Here is a 22207-nt window from a genome sequence, read left to right as displayed (position 1 = left end):
AAAGAAAACTGCTTGTTTTGCCAGCTGGGCATGGGGAATTGGGATTTTGTCATTCAAGCAGGAAAAACAATGATTTGGCACTCTTTGGAAGACATGCAGAATATTTTCCTAAAACAAGTCAGCAATCATCTTTTATTTCAGAGACAAAAATCTCTTCTATTTCAAGGGCTACGAATGCTGTTTCTCACTACTGTGCATGTACTTGGAAGTGATGAGCTTCACCCCACACAAATAAACATTTATGAAAGAAGGCCTGAACCCTGATATGAAATTCTGTGCTAAAATTCCACAACTAGTTCCCTGCTACAAAAGCCCTCTTCCCAGAGAAGGTGTACATACTCTATTCCAGAGTTTTAACATAAAAATAAGGCTAAGTCTTCACGAAGCATTTTTTTTTTCATTTCGAAATCATCCAGCACCTTATTTTTGTTCTTTTCAAAGGGAAAAGAATGAAGTATAAATGTAAGCCTACAGTTTACATCCTGTTTCAAGAGGTATTTTGTCACTGCAACATAATACAATGTAACAGGCTGCCAATCAACTGCAAAAGCTTGCTTAAACCTCTTTCAGCTAAAATTGTCTTTAACGTGAAGTCTCCCACTTAAGGGCAAGAGAACAACAGCAGGCATATTTTAAACTATCTGTTCATGACAGATTTAAAAAAAAAACTTTTCTCCAATAACAGGCAAAATTGGAAGATTTCAGTTCTACAACATGTGTATTTTTTCCTCCAAAAGAAAACATATAGGTTACCATTCCATGGTCAAAAGTGAAAACGCCAACGTCGCGTCCGTGGTGAATGTGATTCCGTCTGATAATGGGATTTCCGTGGTTTTTAACCCAAATGCCTGCTAATGCATTATTGGAGATCTCATTGTCCTCATATATTCCCTGGGAAAGGAAAATGTAAATTAAGAAAGGAATCCAGAACAGTGAATAACTTTATCAAAGTAAAGAAATGAATGTGGAAAATTACCTGTGCGTGGTCTGTAATATAAAGTCCAACATTTTCACAGTCGCTGATGTTACAGTGTTTAATAGTAGGACAAGCTCCCTGGCCACTAACACATACTGCAGAGCCAACTGGAAGAAAACAGTACAGTTACCATAGCTTCAAAGCATAGTGTATTTATAAATAGTCTGGCAAAGCAAGAAAAGTTAGTGTGAACTGATATTTTAAAAAAAGATTTGGTGTTCACAGAGCCAAAGCGTTGCAAGCCACTGGCAGAAAAACACCAATGTCATCATTTTGCAGATGCAAAAACCACGGTAGGAGTCACTTTAAAATCATCCTGCCAAGGTTAAACAGCTGCCAGGACAATGGTTTATATAATAATTCATGCTTATGAAAGTCCTCACTCATTTATTTGCCTGTGTTAGGCCCACTGTATACTGACTGTTCAGAGCAGAGCACAACAGAAATCTACCAAAATTCTCTGCTAATTACTGCCTTGTTGTGCTTCCCTTGAAATTTTCACAACTCAGTACTTCAAAGAGGCCAAACAATAATTTTATAGCATACAAAGACACACTGTCTACCCAATACTCAGCAGGACACACACACAATCTCGAGTACAGAACAAACATCAGAAACCAACAGGTCTCTCCCCAGCTGAATTACAAAACTCCTTGAATGATTTCAGCTACCATACCATAACCCAGAAAATATATATTTTCCAGGAAACTAGGACTCCAACTGCTCAAGACTTCAGCATACCAGCTGAATTCCCTGAACTCCATGAAGTGTGACAACATAAAATTCTGCAGGCACTAAAATCAACAGTGATTTCTGAAAGGTAAGAGCTCATCTCAGGGAACCTAGCCTATGTAACACAAGTTCCCCATAATTAAACACCACTACATAAGCAAGGCAGTACCTGCTCTATTAGTCAGTTTTCATATATCCTTCTAGCAAAGCACCACAAAGACTATGCTTAAATAATTCACAGACTCATTTACAGAGAGCTTATTCTTTTTTAATTCCTAAAGAAATTATTTTGATTGTCTAGTCTGACCTTATGAATAATACAGGCTATACTAATTCCCTGAATTAAGTCCTGTTTCAATTCTAGTAGCAGGAACTTCAGCACATATCTTGTAGAAACATATTTAAATTTTGATAACTTTGACTTCCAGCAACTGAGAAACTAGCATAAAGCTTGTTAGCTGGCTAGAGGGCTGTTGTCCTTTTAATTTACACTTTAATTGCTCATCTGAATTGCTCCAGCTTTGGCATCCAGTTCTCTTTATACCAGTGTATGCTGTATCCAATGCACACACACACATTCAGTGCAAGCAATTTGCTCCTTCAGCCTTCTCCTTGATAAAGTAACAAATTACAGTCACTACAACCAAACTTTTCTGCTTTACCTTACATGACCTTTCATTGAACAGTTTCTAAATTTTCCAACATGTTGCTATGGACACCAGAAAAGAGCACTTTATTCTGAAGCATGACTAAGTAGAGGCATTAACAGAGTCTCTCCACTTCTACTTGGTGTTCCCACAGGTGTAACTAAGGATCACATCAGTTCTTTTGCCCACTTGACTACATGAGGGCTCACATTCAGCAGTTTATCCACAGTGACTCTTTAAGCTTTCCCCACCTTCCCAGGAGAGGGGTTGAGCACTTAGAAACAGGAACAAAATCAAGTTGTGTGTGTGTAACTCTGCACTTTGTCAGACTAATGTGAGTGGTGTTTGACAGTCCACCTACCAGGAATGTCATAGCAACCCATATTCCTGGTTATTTTTAAGACTGTAGTTATATTACATTCATATTGTATCTATAATACTCTATAGTAAAGTCTACAGGTCTCATTAATATGGGTCTTATTTATTCTCTTCAAGTCGAGAAGTCATCTTTGAAATAACCACCAAAAAAAGCCATTACAGTTACCCTGAAGGTTATTTTTCATCTATTTGGTGTAGACTCTGGGCATTCTGTAGAACTCTTAATATTTTCAGGCACTATGTGTTGATGTCAAACATCTTTCAAGGATTTGTGTAATTATACTGGGACTGCTGCCTTCTTTTCATCAAAGAAAGTAATCAAAAATTCCAACAGTGTAATGCAACCATTATAACTTTCTGTATATACACTAAATTGATTCATCAGAAATTTTGTATTCTTGATTGACCAAACTCCTGCATTTATACCTCATCATTTTACCCAGGATCAACAGGCAGTACTCCTGCCATACTTCACCCTGGGTAGTCTCTCCCCTCCCACCTCCCCCAGGGACAAAGACCATCTCATCGAGGTTTCAAGTTACCATTGATACACAATAGGAAGCCAGAGAATTTCTTGGCCAGTTCTTTCTAAACTCCAGCATGATTTTAGAATGTCTATTTTCTCAGCTGTTTAACCTCATCCACAGTTACTATCAAGAGTGGAACATGTTTCATTATCCCTCTAGGGGATGAGGGCATTTATCATGCCTGCCTATTCTCATTAAATATGGAACAAAAATTACACAACACTTTGCCATTCAAATTTTTCCATTCTATGATGGATCAGCATCACTGCTAAAACTCTTTGTTCCCCAAATTAAGACACAAGCACTGTCTCTTCTAGACAGATGATGCATCTTGTGGTGTTTATCAAGTTCTTTGCGGCAGTAAAGTGGTGTGTTTTTATTTTAGAGGGAGGTCCCCACAGTTTCCCTCAATTGCTAATTTTCTATTTGTATTAACTGGTAATAATTTATTCTTTCTTGCATTTCATAACTGTTTTCACTCCCCTTCCTCTATCTCTTTCTGAGACTGAGGAGCTATGGATTTTTGGAATCTGGTGTGATGTTCTAAAAGCATACCTCTATCACATTTTGCTTATTTAAATGAAAGCAATCTTTATTCTGACTCTCTTCACTGGACTTGAGTACTGATTATGTGAAATGGGTCCTTTTGAAATACAAAGCACATGTAGTACTGGTTTAAGTTTTATTTTGTTTACTCAGACTAAATGATTGCACACACTTCAGTAATACTAAAATTTTTGAAAAAAGGAACATTGCCATCCACTACTACTTTTATCCATCGAGGTGAGGGCTAACACAGATTTCTTCCATAATGGATGCAACAGAACCTCTAGACTCAGGATCTTGCCATTTGAACTTTATTTAAAAATATTTCAAAAGATGCTTGGGACTGGCAGCAGGAACCTTCAGCTTAATGCATTTGCACTTACACAGCTCCCATCTTTACATATGACATACATTAAGAACATTACATATGACATAATGTGGAAATATGCTTTAATGCAACTTGGAGATCTACAGAAAGGATATCAAGCATGTGCTAGGAAAGAGGTTTTGAATGCCTATGGATCAATACTTCAGAGATGTCAATTATCTGGAAACAGTAAATGCCTTTTCTGGCAGACTGCCATTCCTCCTCCCTTTTTACACAAACTCAGTACTTCCTGAGTAGGTAACAGCAAGGCTTGGTAGGATTAAAAAGCCAGTAAAACTTGATAATTGATAAGTGACAATACAGCCTACACACTGCCTCCAAAACTGAACAGAATTTCAGAGAGAAGAATTTAATTTTGGAGAAGAAAATCAACAACTCAATACAGTAAACATTCAGAAATACAGTTTTGGAGGGAGAAAAACTTCAAAATTCTCAGAAATGGAAAGTGGTGTGAAAAAATAATCTAAACTTAATTTCCATAAACAACTTTCACAAAAATATCAGGATCTAGTAGCTTATCTATAAGCATGTTTCCATCTGAAATCATGCAGCTCTTCAAACTACTTAAATATTCAGGCTGAATGTGGTCTTATCTAATTCCACTCACTGGTTGTCAGGGTTCCCAGTATGTGTATATGGTAAGCTCCAGAACACCTTTTCTCTGTATATTTCAATTTCCTAGTGCTAACATTAACACTGGGATAACTGGGATACTGGGAGCAGCTCACTGTCCTTTGCTCCTCTTCTGTCATTTTAACACCTCCAAGTATTCACTGATGTGTCTCCAATAAAAGAGATGGTGATGCAAAGCAGAGAACTGCCTTGACCAAGTGCAGTGGTTTATAGCCCAAAACTTTCAAGAAAGCTCATCTTCCTCTACAAGGCACACACCAGGAATCCTTCCACTGTTCTCAACATGGTTCCCTGCAGTATTCTTCACAGGCAGTACCAGAAAAATGTAGTTTTTATATCTAGTTGGAAGAACTCTTCTTTTTTTCCTTGCCTTTATGTTGAGCTGAGCAACCTCCACGCACAGCCTGCTGCACAGATCCATTCCCTCTCCCTAGCTGACCTTGGGGAAGTTCACATGGCCATTTCCACACGAAGACTCAATAGCTTAATTCTCCTGAACCTCTTCTTTCTGACACTCCAACTCCACTCCATCTGGCTGTGTTCAAAGATGTTCAGCTTGCCACATCTTGTGTCCAGTGATTACAAACTGCCATGTCTTCCTGCCGGTGACTAAGCTGCCATCCAGCTCCTCACTTCCAGACACTGACTCCTCCTTTCCTCAACCTAGACTACTGATTTTTCCCAAATCAGGTGGTATAAGTTCCTCACTCTGATGGTAAAATGAGTCTTCCAACACTTCTGCCTGTAGAGCTACTACTCATCCTCTGAACATGTCAAATCATTCCACTGAGAGTGAGCTGAGCTCAGCAGTTACATCTTGTGACTGTTTAATGCCATTGGTCCCAATACTGAACATCAGAACAAACCCATGAACAACTCCCATGTGTAACCCTTTCAAATGCCCCATCCTGCCAGCTACAACTATACACCAAACCCAGGTATGTTTATTTAACTGTCACTTCTCAATTTCAAACCAACTGTCCAACGAGTCCAAACAGATTCAAACAGAAAACCAAGTACACATTATCACAGAGGTTTTGGACACAAAGAAGTCACTCTAACAGTGATGCTCCAAGGCAATTAAGGCTTGCAGACCTGTATTGAATACCTGCATCAAAAAATAAAGATATGCCAATTGTAATCATACTCAATTTGTTGTGTTTCTTCAAACAATAAAAAGCCCACTAACCTGTACAAGTACTTCGGATAATACAGTGATCTATAATTGGACTGCAGTTCACGGTAATCTCTAAGCAGTGGTGTGCATTGTGGTGCTGAGCAGATTTGTCATCAGGGTTGAACTGAAAAGGAAGAAAACAGAAATGTTGTATTTACCTGCTCAGACATTAAAATAATTTTTTTGAAAGATCTGCTTTCAGGTGAGATTCTTACCCTGATTGTCATATATCCAACATAGGCATCTTCAGAACCCTCCATAAAAACGAAGGTGGAATCTCTAGTGTTTTCTATTATAACTTTATCTGCTACTTTTCCAGGTGCTGCAAAGAGAACAATTAAAAAGTCTTAGTTCATGCTGCTGAAAAAAATTCCTCAAAATACATACAGAACTCTGTTTGAAGCAACAAAGGAAAATTAACACTATTGTTGGCACATAAATAGTCCTCCTGCCAAAAGGATCTTGAAAAAGGAAGTTTCAAAGACAATGAAGAAACTAGTCTTTAACTAAGACAATGAGGCACCAATTTAGTAATATCTAGTACTGTGAGAAAAACCTCCTCTGTTACAGAGTTAGTTTTTGACTACTACTTACAATGAACAGCTTAGACACGGGTACCAGGCTAGAGACAGTTTAACTCTGTTCCAAGTATGATTTCTTCTGGTATTCCAAATCCTTTTATTAATGCTAAAAACATACATTCCATCACTGACATGAAGCACCATTTACTAATCTACTCATGACCTACAAGTGACCTCCCCACACTTCTCAAATGTAGGATGCAGTTTTGAATTGACATCCTCATTATTCTTTATGAAAAAGAAAAACCAACTTATTGAATTAGATTGAACTGTACTACTGGCAGCATGTACAAAAGGTTATGAAGTGGTTCACTTGCAAAATGCTATAATGTGTCATTTGGTTTCCTGTGTTACCAGTGAGGCTCTGCTCAATTCTTTACTCTTAATCCACAGGCAGGTGATGTTTACGTGGGGATGGCACAAGCCAGCAGAGGGAGCACCAGTTAACCTCAGCCACTCAGTGGAATAAATTCAATGACGCTCATTCACAAGCAAGATCGTTTGTCTGATTCAAACCTGCCCATTAAACATGCAAGCCAGAAGCAGCCCTCCCTCAACACACCAAATATAAAGGTGGAAGATTCACATACTATAGCAGATAACTTATCTGATAGCATTTTAAACCATTCCCAACACAACACAAATGTGATCAGGTATTTATCCTAAATTCTGTATTTTATTGAAAAGCCTATGCACAGGATTCCTCATGAGCAGATCCTTTTCTGTTTGTTGACATTAGTACAGACAAGCAGTATGTCCTGTTCTTTATCACTCTGGCAGAAAGATGTCAGTCAGAATGAGGCAACATTTACATTATTATCCAGCTTGTTCTCACTATCTGAAAGCTCAATCTCCGCTTTCATTACTGCAGAGCTGCACATATTTTAAGGTAGTCTGGCTCTCCTCTACACCACTATTCACTTAGTATCAGATAACAACTAAAAGAGGCTTTGATGAGGAGTTGTGTCATCATACAAAACATATTTCTGTGGTTTGGTGACATTTCTATATATTCACCATGGTGCAAATGCAATGGCATAAACAAATCTGTGTGTTTCAGCACATGGAAAGGAACAGCACCACAGTACTGCAGCTGAACCAACCCAGGAAATAAACAGAGTCCCAAGGAGGATATGAGAGCCATAAATCAGTATCAGAACTTTCAGAGTGGCACAGAAAAACTGCACAATTGCACTTCACATTGGATGCTCTGAAACACTATCAAACAGATTTGTGGAATTGTTTGCAAAGCACTTGGATCATGTTCTCTACAGACACCTTCCTCTCATCTCATGAGTTCCTACACAAGCAGTAACTTCTGAGTTGGGAAGGTCCCAGAATGCCCATCACGGAACAGGCCAGTTAGTAAGATCACTGCACTCGGGTCTCCCTAGGAAAATAGTGAAGACCTCCTTGAGCATTATTTTCATTCCAAATGCACCAATGAAATTCTCTGCAACATTCTGCTTAATCTTTGTGAAATCATCATTCAGAGAAATATCTCCATTTCAGCTTTTGGCTTAGACCACTTTAGAATAAAGAAACCAGTGTTAGAATTGGAAACGGAAGAAAAGGACCATTAATTTTGTAATCAAGCAAAACACAGCTCCCAAGAATTCAGTTTGCTGGAACCTAAGGGAGTCATGTTCCCCAGGATCAGAATTCATGCTCAGCTTAAGGACCATGGATAGACCACTTAGAAATAATGGAACAGAAAGCCTACAGTAAGGGACTGTCTAAAGAAATATACATTAACTGGATATTGCCTCAGAATTACTTAATTCCTCATAAGGAATAAAACAATTTCCCTTTTCCTTGCATTAGAAGACAAAAAAAATCACTACTTTCTACAGGAACTAACTGTGACCCTGTCCAACTGTACCAAGCAAAAACCAGATACACTTTTAAATCTTACAGTCTACAAAATGTAAACCACAAATGTCTAAACCAGTTCAAAAGAAAGCTTCCAATTCAAAATGCCGAATGGGTATTTGAAGAAGAACTCAGGCATGTGAAAGTATTCTTGCACTCTAAAATAAAACAATATCCAATTATAATAATTGTCTTACAATTTTAGATTTTTCCACCCTTAAAATGACAATAACCATTCCTATTGGTTTTAGTAATTTTTTTTTTCTTGACTGAAGGATCTTTTGATAATCCATTTTCATTTACTTGCATAAAGTAAGTCACATGGAAAATGAAGGGAAAAATGAAAGCTGAAAGCTGAAAATACACATTAAGTGAAGATTCTCAGATCAGGACACGTCTGTACAACTGCTGAAACTGCTGAACGCTCCATGGACTCCATGGAAGGCTTCTATTCCTGCAGCAAACACCCCCCTCTCCAACCCTGAAAAACAGAATCCTTTTTAAAAATCCAAAGGTATTTCTGTCTGCTGACCCAGACGCAGCAATTTTCTTACAGAACCTCTCCTCTTGCTTCTTTCTTGGCAATTCAGATGTGCCAGAGTACTAGTAATATTTCCAAAGTCTTCCTTTTCAACCAATTCCTTCCCTCAGATTTAGGGGAAGAAATAACCCCAAAATTAAACAAAACAAACAAAAAACACCCAAAAAAACCCCACCCACCAAAAAACAACGGGCATTATTCTGTAAGCACATTTTGCTTATGTGACCAAGCAGAAGCTTCTTCCAAGCTCAAGGTATGTTAAGCTGCCTTTCCAATAATGTTGTGCTTCTTCTGAAGCCAGAAGAATAAACTATTAAAGAAATTTGAGTAGAAATGCAGAGAGATTTGGTGCTGCCTTAATCCCACCATTCTGAAAAGCATGCCAGACTGAACAGAGAAGAGGTAGTTCTCCAAGGCTTAGTGGTTCACTTTAATTTGTTTTCTTTTCCAGTCAAATGAAAATTGACTCTCTCTACAATGTCACTCACCATTCAGAAGAGAAAGTCTGAGGAAGTGAAGTCAGCAATGCCAAAAACTGAAATATAAATACATCTAGCATTGCTGGATTCCTCTTGGAGGTTTTGTTCCCCAAGACAGCTATTCTGTTACAAAAATACACAATAAAGATCCCTGGCTTTTAAAGGACTGTACTTAAGATAACAGTTTTTCTGTATAACTTAGGTTAATTCCAGAGGAAGGGAAAGCAGATGGCTTTTCAAAACTTAAAAGGAGACAGAGAACATGCAGAAATTTACCCAGATATTCAAGATATCATTTCAAGCATCATGAAGTGACTGGGAAATTTTATATCTTAGGATAGTCCTGATCCAATTTCTCTGGATTTTAAACACTTCATGAATATGACCTGCCCTATTTTTACTGTAATCCTCTCTTCTGTGAAACAGAAGCCAGGGGTTATTTGTCTGTGGCCACATCTCCATGAGGAAGCACTGCAGCCTAACATAGGAGTGGTACCACAGAGGGAACCAGAGCTGAGGATCAGGCATCCCCAGCACATGCTGCAGGACAGGGAGGGGAGAAGGGACTGACTCTGCACTAGTCCTCCCCAGGTCCCTCTGACTGAACACACACTGGCTACAGAAGGGCAGTAGGAGTATTCCAGCAACATGTCTTGTAAATTAGTCTCATCCAAAAGGAATCCAGTTTGTCCTCCAAAAGCTCTCCACAACACAGACCAAAGCACTCTAAGTGGGCATGTTCAGAATGTTAGCTCCAGAAATGCAGTCACAAACTGACAAACTCACATACTAACACAGCCACATCTTGCAGATCTGTGGGGACAATTTTTCAGAATAACACTGGAACAATCTGCCTGCATTGCTCAAAACCGTTCCCTTTGCCAAGGCTGCAAAACCCAGGCAAGAAGTGCCAGAACAGTCTCACTCAAGAACAAAACAGTTGGTATGGAGAACAGTTAAATACCCAAAAAGAGAGACTTTGCAAAACAAAGAACACATCCATAGGAAATACACCCACCAAAGCAAACAAAAACCCCCACCCTCACAAACAAACAAAAACCCCAAACCCACCACCCTTAATAAAACCCACAACCCATTAAACCAAACTAACCAGAGAGATGGTTTCTCAAAAACACAAAACAGCCGGTAATTCCCTTCTAGATCACCACAGGAGCAAGAGGTCTGAGACCCCTTAACCAAAATCTCTACCAGACAGTAACACAGCCTGAATTCCTACCAGTGACATGCTACTGGGAATTAGCATGCTCCTAGTAGTGACATGAAAAGCAAGCAGCTCCACAAGCATCACAATTTGCAGCCTGGTATATTATATTAACTTCCTAAACCCTTCCTATTCTCCAAGTCTTACTTCCTTCTCCATAAAGGTTCCTGTTCAGAGGAACAGTTGGCAGAGAACAGAGGAAGAACCTCCAGTCTCAGAATCTTTCTGCTGGATGCTCTCATTTCCTTCCTCAAGATGGAATTATGATACTGAAGAAAATGGGACAGATACTAATTTGGGCTTGTTGTCACTGCTGGTTTCTACTCTGGAGCTGGGTTTTATATATATGTGTGTGTATGTATGAATGTAAAAGTTTCAACTGCAGTCCCATTACTGAATAAGCTTTCTGACAAATTCCATTTTTTTCTCATGAAATAAAAAGATAAGTTATTCTGAGAACTAGCAAGCAGACAACAGCACTTCAGCCTGAAGCCTCAGCTACTTTTGAGTTAGTGATGCTTGTACAAAAACTACTTATTTTCTAGGCAGATGAAGGAAGATGGGCATTTATACTGGATATTTAATATACCTGAGTATCATGTTAATTAACGTGGTAATTAATACAGGTTTGAGACAGTGATGCTCCCAGTTTACATACCTGCACCAATCATGGTGATTGGAGATTCTATATATATCCATTCATCAGTATATATACCAGAGTGAACAAAGATAAGTCCATCAAAATGAGCTTCTTGAACTCCACCAAGAGCATCCTCAATGGTGTCATAATACTAGAAGAAAAGGAACAGATTTAGAGTAATGTCCATTTCCATTTATACAGATATATAAATAGTTTTAAGAATGACTTTATGAACATACCAGCATATTTTCTCTTCCTTTGTATCTTGCAGGATTACTGTAGAAGTGCTCAGCAAAACCTGGCTTTACATGTGCTCCTTTGTACTAAAAGAAGGAAGAGAGTTTGTGAGAAGCTTGCAGACAGGTGGGCCTGAATGCACTGACAGGAGACCTACTAATTCCCTAATTAACAAGCCATTTGCTGATATCAGTTTGTCCCAGGAAGTAAGGATCATATACTGACCTCCCACTCTAGGCACACAATTTGAAATGGCAACACCAAAAAATGTCTGAGCCTAAGGGAATGATCAACTAAGCCAAAAGTCCAACTACTTACACAGCCATAAGCCTCAAAACTGAAAAGGCTCATACACCTGAAGCATTCCACAAGAGCTGTCCTTACTTCCATCTCTTGATTCTCTAGCAGCTTGCCAAAAAACCTGCATTTATATGGTGAGGAAAAGAGAATCCCATACCTTCACTAGTGACTGAACACTAAACAAAGAAGCCAAGTCAAGCATTTGTCCTCAATGCACTTCAGAAATTCATTAACCAACAACACATGGCATTGTGTAGTACACTCACATTGATGTTTATTTCCCTCACTTATGTTTTCCTACTATCATGCCCAGCCATTTGTTCAATACCTTTGACATTTTGGATTAGAGGTATACAATCACATTCCTTAAAGGAGATTTGTTTACCTCTAGTCAGGCCAGCTGTAAATCACTATTTAGCCCAAGTGGCATTACCAATATGTTTGGTTCACCAGAGGAAGACGCACACAAATCTGATAACCAGCACACACATTGGTTTAGTAAGATATACAACAGCATCTTTCACACTGTGAGTCTCAGACCATGACAATCTTGTACACAAAATTTCAGTGATGCAAAACCCAACACACCAGAGCTGGATACTCAAGGACTGCACTTTACCATGTGGTGTCTCCCTAAAGTGTGCCTCAAAACAGGAAATAACTTCTGAATTCCCCCAAGTGCACAACACCACAAGGATTTTAAAGTCTAAACCCAAGATAATTACTGTTTGTCAGCCACATTTCAGAAGTGTGTGTTTTTACTTTTATAAATACCCATGAATTTGAATATAAATGAATAAAACTGTTACCAGCTGCTGGAAGCTTTCTTTCCAGGGATTTGGATGTTCATATTCTTCTGGATTAATCTGATAAAATTTACCAGGTTCAGGATGCATCATTGGACGAGTGTACTCAAATACTTCCATATACAATCTTTTCCTGAGCAGAAGAGAAAATTAATTTTAATTTTCCATTTTAACCTTCCATTTTAATATAAAACTAAAGGCTCAAACCTGGGGTTTTTCTGAGAAGAATTTGCCAGTGACTGTGAATACGACCAAGATCAGCACCTACCACTTAAAACCAATTTTTTTGCTGTACTGACTTTTGTGTTTTTCTGACTAAAATTTGTATGTGTTTCATAAGCCAAGAGAAAAAGTTCTCAACATGCAATTTTCACGAAGAAACTTGAGCAGCTATGTACACTATTTGTGAATCAAACCGTACATTAACTGCAGCATTAACACTTACAAAAGCTAGTAGCACAAGTATAACAAAACTTAAGACCAAGCATGCCACCACCTCTTCTTCACCTTGCCAAAAAAAGACTGAGAAATGCATTCAGTGAGAACAAGTGATGCACTGTATTCCAAAAAGAGTTCATCAGTGAACAAATTACAGTGGTTTAAAAAGAAGAAAACAGCACACAGCAGTTGGATTCTTTTCATTAGTGCCAGAATGCAAATAATTGCAGTGTCTGAGCCTGCTGATATTAAGCCCAGACTTACAGGATGACACTGAATCACAGAAGTTGTAATTCATCTGACAAGGCATCCCCAAAGCTGTCTTTAGGACAGGAAAACAGGGTAGTTCTGTGATGTTATTTTATTATTATTCTTTTAGTCTTAATCTTTACATTTAAAACAAAGCAGCTCAAGAAATAAGTTGTTTTTTTCCTTATAAAAACTATAAATTTAGTTCCCATTTATTAAAACTCTCAATAACTGAGGAGTAGACCAGACTCATGTGAGAAAACAACCCAAGTATCCAACCATTAAACAAAACAAACAAAACTCAAACCAAACAAAAACCCCATTTAAGTAATACTAGACAAAGCTCGCATCTAAGTTGAAGAAATGTTTTGTTCCTTCTGTGTGAAGTAACACAATCCCCACAGTAGCCTAAAAAAGTTTAAAGGGGGAAGAAGGAATGGCAACTGAAGGAACTGATTTTTTTAAAACAGGCATTGTTTAACTAGTATCTACACTACTAGAAAATCAAGTTTTACTGTTTAATATATATAATACAAAAATAATGCTTAACTAAATCAGACATAATAAAATACAACTGGTTTTCCTTCAACTAATTGTAACCAGCATTTCAATTTTTCTATTGTACTGGCATCTTGAGCAGCACATCTAGTATTTCTCAAGATAATGAGGAATAGCTTTTCACTTACCACAAAATTGGATCATTAGCCAGCTCACTGAAGCGTTTACACACACAAGCTGCTCTACAGAGATCCTGCTCCAGCAGGTAGGAGAAGATCTTTAGAACCACTTCATCTGGCAACTTCTCCTGAAGATACTGCTCTGCAGGTGCTGCTATTAAACAGTAATCAATACAAGGTTACTGACATATCTAGTGAGTTCAAATTCTGACTGTAAAAGATTACCAACTTGTCACTTGAAAGGTTCCCACTTAAAATGTCAATTATCTCAAGGCAGCCTTTTTTTAAAGCTTGTTTCTTCTAAAACCAAAGGCAAAAGATCTGTAACTTGAAGTCAGACTTCAAGTCCTCTTTCCAAACTTCTGATTTCGCCTTCTCTATTGGAGGAATCATTCTGCAAAGAAGTGCAGATGTTAAGCAGGCTACTGTGCATGTTCCAGAAATGCTGGTTTCTCACTGCTATTAGCTTCATTGTGGTTCAATTAACCCACATTATCTATACAATAATAATAATGCAACCCCAAACCCAAAATGTCTGCAAATGTTTTCAAACACAAAATAATTTAATCAGAAATAGTCACTCTCTGGAAAAATTACTAGGGAGACTTCCTTGTTCTCCCACAATGAACACATTAGGGAAAGAGGACATCTGGGAAGCAGGAAATCAACAGCCATCAATAACTCCCAAGTCTCCTCCTTCAACTTACTCCCATTTATGCTCTTCCTTTTAAAATGAAAAATCTAAAGCAGAAGTATTAGTGTTGCCAGATGCATTTCTTCAGAGAGGCTGGAGAAAGCTGTATTCCCGTGCCATTGTGTGCACTTTGTTAAACCCTGCTATGGACACTCCACAACCAACAGATCCTTTGGGAAAGCCCTGCCTGCAGTTTGTGTTCTCACCAGACCCTCCTGGGGCAGGAACCCTCAGAGCAGGTGAGTTCTGCTTGCAAAGGTCACTTCTTTGGCTAATCCTTCAGGACCCTCTCTGTGATCCCAAAGGCACAACCACACAGAGCAGCTTCTAAAGTTTAGAGCATTTGTATGCAAGGCACTCAAAGTTTGTGCCTGCTAAATTCACAGCACAATTACATCCATGTAATGCCCCCCCCATCAGATTTTCTTAGCACACCTGAGCCTAAGGAGCAACAGGACTGTCATTCTGGCTACTACAAGAAGCCTACTGAAGTGACCTTAAGGAAGATGACCTACTAAATATGAGGGAATAACATTCTGAAAAATAGTATCCATGTGAGATTTCACATATAAACAAAACAAACTGCCCCAGGATTCCCCTGGGCAAGACAGCACAAAGAAATGTGTTATTTTCAGCTCTAAGATGGAGAAGACAAAAACTGCAGGCACCAAACTGTGACTTTTTTACCCCACCTTAAACTGGGGTCTGCAGACCATATCACCAGAACCTGTGTACTGTGACAGAAGTGATATTTCCAGGGTGTCATGCTTACACCTCTGATCAGACCAGGTAGAAGAAATTCTGAAATATTCCTGAGACTGCAGCACCTTCCCTGAAAGTATTCCTTATTGTGCCATCGTACCCAGTGTCCCCTTAGTGATTCCAGAGCACCAATTTCATCTCAGATGCCAGAGATGCACTTTATGCATTGATGTATTTATGCAACTGACAGCTGCTCACAGCAGTATCACAGTTTACAGCCATGAACTATAGGTACATGCCACTTCAACCCAACAAAAACCTATGCTGTGCCAAAGTGGTAAGTGCCACCACTCCACATGCCCAGTTATTTGCTCCCACAGTATCCTATTCCTCCTCCAGTTTTTTTATGATCAGCTCCTTGCTGTAGTCCATTGCAAGCTACAGAATTGCTAGCATGGGACACAAGGAAAGAAACAGGAATGAATGCCCAGAAGTTGGCAAAGACAGTTCTCTGGAACAGTATTAATGGCAGACTACAAAATTATTTTTATTCAAGAAAAAAACAAAATAAAACAAAGCCTTATGAGCCAGGCTGAATCCACTAAGTTGGTAAAACTCATGAAATGCAAGTAGTCTGGAAAGGCCTTCTGCTCAAGAGACACTTGGGGAGGCCTGAAGCCTGAAGAGCTTTACAGCAGCCAGTAAGGGAACATGGTTGTACATCACCAAAAAATATTACATGCATTATCAATGCTGGTTAAAAAAAAAAATTATCAATGGTTTTTAAAAAGGTTTTTTTCCACTGGAAGTATAAAGGGTCAAACAGGCAGGAGCAGTTTGTTCTAGAGTCCTAATTACTCTTGAAATGCATCACAGGATAATTGGACATTGCTTCTGAATTAATATTTTTCTGGTAGCTTTCCAGTTAGATGTAGTCTTCTACTGCCTTACTGAAAGCTGAAATCTTATACTGCAGATGCAAAACAGTAAATCTTCCCAAGTTTTCCACAACCTGTCTTCTCCTTTTAACACAAATCCCTGAGGCATACAGTTACTTCCATAAACAAACTGCAGGTTTTTTTCTTCCTTTATGTTAGGACCTTGAATAATTTTTTATTGAATGGAGAAGCTCATTAACACAGTGCATTCCCACTGCTCCAAACTTCATAGTCCTGTTTTCCCTCCTATGCTCAATTTCAAAATCAAAATTGAAATCCAGACGTGTTTCCTTATTGCAAGGGACAAGAAGCAACTTTGAGAAAGTGTCAAAACACTTGAAATAAAAATAATAATAAAAGTTTTAAAGCCTCAATTAACCTTCTTGCCCCTGCAATTTTTTCAAGTTGCATTTACTTGGAAACCTAGGCACTGCTTTCAAAATGAAGATGATAATTTTACAGGTGTTCGCTATCCTCACTCAGCTTTATTCAAAATCCTGTAGAAGTGAGCAATTTAATTTAAATTGCCCTTCTGCTCAATTAAGGAGGGGTTGATTTAAGATTTCTCCACTCAAATCACTGATACAGTGATTACGAGGTGAAATTCTCCAGTATAATTTGAAAAAGCTAATTTGCTTCTTAATGTGAAGACTTTGTATCCAAGAGACCAACATGCTTTTGTTCTATAAATCCACACTTCACATCTTGGATATCTTTTAGTAATGTGTCAAAGAAAGGATGTAATCAATGTTTCCTCTCAGTTTACAAAAATGAGCCAAAACAGTTTTAAAAGGCTTGTCTGGCCACCAGATCAGAAGCATTTATATGTTCCTACTCCTGACAGTTTCATGCCTATTGAAGAAGTCAAGGTAATGGACAAAATGCATACTCATATTAAAAGAACCCCAACCAGTTTTCCAAATAAGTGTCAAAACCAGGCAAGAATAAAAATTAAAATGAAGTGTGAGAGGTCATCACCAATCTTTATCTTTGCCCTACTGTAAGTTGACAGTTGAACTATTTATAATTTAGTAGTATTACTATACTGCACACCTGAAAGTTAGAAACACAGCTAGTTATGTCATTCAGTTTCCACAGGATATTCACAAAGCTAATTCAGTTTCAGTTTTGATCATTTAGCTGATAGGGACTAGCAAAGTAATACCAAGACAAAGAGCAGGGGAAGCTGCCTGAAAGTGAATTTCCTTCTTTGTACAAAGACAAAGAATGCCATCCCAAGAATCCAAAATTGTCAATTATGTCTTATATGGTTGCCTTTTTTGTCCATTTTAGTAGAGAAGATGGAGACAAATAGCTTTTGCTCCACAGGGATGTATTTAGTAAAAATCTTTTCTTGTTAAGAAGCAGAAATATGTCAGAAACATAGCATGTATTGTTCTTGGGAAAGGAAATCAATAGGAAAAGAAAAAAATCAATTTAAAAAGTCAGTAAGTTCTGTAAACTTATGCATGTTCCTAGTGTACAGAACAATCAGTGAGTGAGCCAGTAACCTCAAGTCTCAGAATGTACTGCAAATCCATAGTTCAGTGAAAAGAGAAATTTAAAATAGCAGCACTCCCAGCAGAACTAACTCTGAAATCTGTATTAAAATAGATGTTTTTCCGACTCCTGGCTCCACACCAGTTGGAAACTCTAGTTGACTGGCATTTCTCCTTTCAATTTCACTGAATTTTCCTCCACTCAGAGTCTGCACAACAAGGAATGGTTTTCCACCAAGAAATTTTCCTGTATTTCTAGTCCTTTGCCATCATTTCATCCACAGTTCTAAAATAAACACCTGTACAGCCCAGATGACAATACACAGTCACCACTCATGACAATCCAAGAAGCCTCACACCTACAACTCAGTTACAACAGCTATCATTACCTATGCCAACAAAAAACATGAGGTGAAGGGGACTGTGTATTAAAATAAATCTCACCAGAATCAACACTTGTACAAATTTAGAGGAATCTCCTGGAAACTCAACAGGGAGAGTAAAAAATAACTGTCACCCATACTAGGAAAGAGATTAACAGAAAATGGTTTGAGGAGGACACTCCTTTCTTACATTGCAACTGGTCTGAACACAGTCTTAAAAGTAAAATTGAAAAATCACTGTTTACAGCGATCCCTCTGTCAATTTCATGCTGGAGAAGCCTCCACAATCCCCCCCACATGAGCTCAAGAATCTAACAAATCAAATGTGCAGTGAAAACATGGAGAATTCCTCAGGAAATCAGTGTCACTCATGCTAGAAAGTTACACACTTTCACTAAAGAAAGGAGGAGAGTAAAAGCACAATGACTAGCACAGCAAAGAGTGAAAGAAATGGAAGAAAAACTAAGAATTGTCAAGAGAAACAGAGTCTGTGACAAGACAATTCTGCACAAGGCTCCAGAGAGCAAATCAGGAAAAGAATCAATGAAAAATGACACAGGATTATGTCCAATTGGTTCTGGCTATTTCAAAAATATAAATCTGAAGTTAAATGGTTCTTAAACAGCTGCTGAAATTAGAGAGTTGATCAAAGAGAGGGAGAATAAAACGAAGGGGGAAAGGGACAAAAAAAGACAACAAACTATGCTATGGAGAAAATGAGAAGCCAGAAAGAGCAGACCTCAACACAAGACATGAAAACAGACCCAAAGTCTTGTGCCAGCTGCTCAGCTTTAATTCACAATATTAAGGGAGACATGGACTAAAAAAAATAGAAGCAAGAAAAGCAGGAGAAACCACATCGATGGGAGTTGGCAGGCGCTGGTGTTGATTTTCCAGGCAAAAGTGACAGCAGATCTCCTGGAACTGAAGAGTGTGTCAGGAGACAAAAAATAATAGAAGCAGAGAGATTGAAAAACTACACAGAAAACAGAACAAGCAGGGGGTGTGTGCCTGTGTACACCTACAAAGTGTGTGCACACAAATAAAATACACACAGTACAGTTACATACACATGTACAGGATGTGTGTTTATTATACAACGTGCATTTACTGTAGATGTGTGCAAAAATCTACATACATTATGTATGCAGATATATCTGGTTTTTATTTACAAATACACCAAGTCTCTCCCTCTCTCCACAATGAAGTGCTATGGTGACATACCCAAACTATCCCCAAAAATGCAATGGAACAATGCCATCAATATGAGAAATGGTAATTAAACACTGCAGTATTATTGCTCCTAACAGCAGCTTAGATACAACTACACAGCACTATGAGAATAAAAAAACAAACCAAAACATGCCTGCAGTGAAGCAGACAGGAACAAAAGATCAGATTCAAAAAATTCTGATTAAAATCATGCTACCAAATTTGAAGATCAGAACAAGCTTGCAATTTTGTTTTGGTATTTTTTCCCCACTACTGTTTCTTAGTTGGAGAACACACAGAAAGATAGTTTAGGGACAACCTGTGCGGGAGATTGTGTGACATTAAAATATCTCTAACTCCTTCTCCCTTGCCCTTTTTTTGCACAAATGTTATTACCTGATAAATCCTGGGATTTCCCAGATACTCTAGCACGTTTTGCTCGGTGACCAAAGTTTTCAGTAGCTGAAGTAGAGGCACCCTTTAATAAAATAATTAAGAATTAGTTCAGTCATTAAGATAACTTAAGAAAAATACTAGCTAGTTTCATATTCTTGAAACAGTAACATTTCCTTTACAATTAAACCCAAAGAAGTTACCTCCATACTGCTCTTTGTAGGACAAGCTGTTCTTTTAGGTAGAAGAGTTTTTCTGCGAAGTTGGTACGGGCTGTTTTGTGCACCAGGACCTGATTCTTCTGCAACCATATCTGCAGGTACATCATCATCTGCAAACGAAAAAAGAAATTTGATAACTGGAATTGTAGTTTTGCTTTATACCAGGAAAGTGCTACAGAAATTTTCAGGTAAGTACATAATCAGAAGGGTGGGGAGGAAGTGCTAGAGAGCAGAGTACTTCTAGTAAAAAAAAAAAAGGTCAGAATATCACAGCATACAAATCTAAGTTCCTTCATGTGTACTTTCTCCATATACACACAACAGCTACACCAAAAGCAGCTTAAGAAAAAGCAAAAACTGAGGCTTTTGGTTTCCCTGCAAGAATTTAATTCACTATGCTAACTCAATCACCTCATTACTTCAAATTTTTTACCTAACACAATCAGCAGAATGAGGAACACTGAAGTGTCAATTATTAACTAAACGTTATCAAGAAATCCTTTAGTAAACATAGCACTTAGTACAAAACTCAAGACTGAGTTTTCCTCAAACATTTTGGGAATAGCTTAGGCCAGCACACAAAACCTTCCGTAAAATGGAGTTAGCTTTAAACACATACATTCTCTTTACCTAAATTACACTTGAAAATGTAAGAGCATATTTTCTTCCTGTCCTTTAAAAAAGAAGTGAAGAAAGTGTCATGAGTGTAATTCTAAAGGCTTTGATTCATTAGTTTCAACTTTCCCTGTTCATATATTTATGGAACATACTTGAAACAAGCAAGAAATAATTACTCATCACTGCATGCCCTATAACTAACATTACATTATAAAGCTGCAAGAATTTTAAAAAGGCCAGAACAAAAAGCATCTAGAAAATAAATTAAACGAACTCCAGTTAAGAAAAATATATACTTTCTGCAGATGCTTAACTGTGAGAAAACAATTCTTCATTTCCTTTCCATTTTAATTGCCTTTTTCTTCTTAAACTGGGCAAAATGAGATGTGAAAATAATAGCCATAAAAGCAATGCCATAGAGCCAGCAGTTTTCCTGAATACATTAGGTTGAAGAGACTAATGTAGAAAAAAAAAAAAACAACAAAACAACACAACACAAAAAAAGAACCCAATATGCCACCAATAAAACTCCCAATACTACAGCAGTCTGTTTAAAAAATAAAGCAATGCAATTCTGAAGTGACTCATTCGCATTTTAAAATCTTAATCTCATGATTTTCCCAAGGGTTTCTGGTTTGGGGTTTTTGATCATAAATTCCAAAACATTGTGCTTATATTGGATTATACATACCATGCAGCCTGAGCTGCTACATCAGTGAAAAAAAGCCACCAAAACCCCAAACTATTTTTCCCCTTCCTTAGCAGGTATTTATAAATGGCAACCTTGCCATGAACCAGTAGAGATCACAACACTGTCACAACATCCAAATAGAGGACAGAAGCTGTGCAAAGATAAAGTTCACTGGTGATGTGTACACCTCCACACAGGCTCTCAGAGCAATAGAGAAGAGCTCCATCAGCTCATTAATCCACCTGAAAATTAACCTGCAAGCACCTCCACAATCAGCTTTCAGCCGGCCCAGCAGCTGGTCCAGCTCAGCACAGCTACAAGACCACATATTTGGGAAGAACCACCAACAGCACGGGTCTTTAAGGACAGAATTGAACTGTGAAATTTCTATCAAGACCCATCACTTTTTAAAAGAGAGGCACCTCCAAAACTTCAGCTGGAAGCTGGCTCACACTCCCTGTCTGCTGCTTCCCAGGCACACCTCATATCGGACCACTTCACTACCTAGGAAGGATAAGTATTTATGAATTATGCAAAAAGCCTAAAGGACATTGATAGATGAACTGAATTTTCCTGTGAAGGCGTGTCTGGCCCAGCGTGGGGATCACTGCCTGTGGGAGGACAGTGACCTCAGAGCAGACTCAAGGCACACTCAGGGCTCAGTCACAAATGGTTTTACCCATTTCTTTGCATCTCTGATGGAAAACACCCTCTCAATTTAACAAGGCAGGCAGAAGACAGAAGCTGCTACAGGAGAGCTCCCAGCCTTCCCTGGCACACCAGAGCAGAAAAGCAGCCGTGGGTGTGAAG

The 22207-nt window shown here is 38.4% G+C and overlaps 1 protein-coding gene across 2 annotated transcripts in view; it reads right to left on the bottom strand.

Moving 5' to 3' along the window:
- Nucleotides 1-20412, bottom strand: part of FBXO11 (F-box protein 11) — a 36101-nt gene extending 15689 nt beyond the window's left edge. Inside the window, exons 1-10 of one of the 2 annotated variants that reach the window (XM_031061252.1) lie at nt 20071-20412; nt 19871-19952; nt 14056-14197; nt 12686-12815; nt 11579-11662; nt 11358-11490; nt 6220-6326; nt 6017-6128; nt 977-1083; nt 754-891 (exon numbers count right to left, since the gene is read on the bottom strand). In XM_031061252.1, coding sequence (XP_030917112.1) covers nt 754-891; nt 977-1083; nt 6017-6128; nt 6220-6326; nt 11358-11490; nt 11579-11662; nt 12686-12815; nt 14056-14197; nt 19871-19952; nt 20071-20178 — 1143 coding nt within the window. In that variant the 5' untranslated portion in view covers nt 20179-20412. Of the gene's footprint in view, nt 1-753; nt 892-976; nt 1084-6016; nt 6129-6219; nt 6327-11357; nt 11491-11578; nt 11663-12685; nt 12816-14055; nt 14201-19870; nt 19953-20070 lie in introns of both variants that reach the window. The other variant, XM_031061251.1, reaches the window with a different exon arrangement.
- Nucleotides 20413-22207: the final 1795 nt, after the last annotated feature.

Source organism: Geospiza fortis, unplaced genomic scaffold (genome assembly GCF_000277835.1).
Source record: "Geospiza fortis unplaced genomic scaffold, GeoFor_1.0 scaffold271, whole genome shotgun sequence".
Taxonomy (NCBI): domain Eukaryota; kingdom Metazoa; phylum Chordata; class Aves; order Passeriformes; family Thraupidae; genus Geospiza; species Geospiza fortis.
This window is presented reverse-complemented; position numbering and strand designations above follow the sequence as displayed.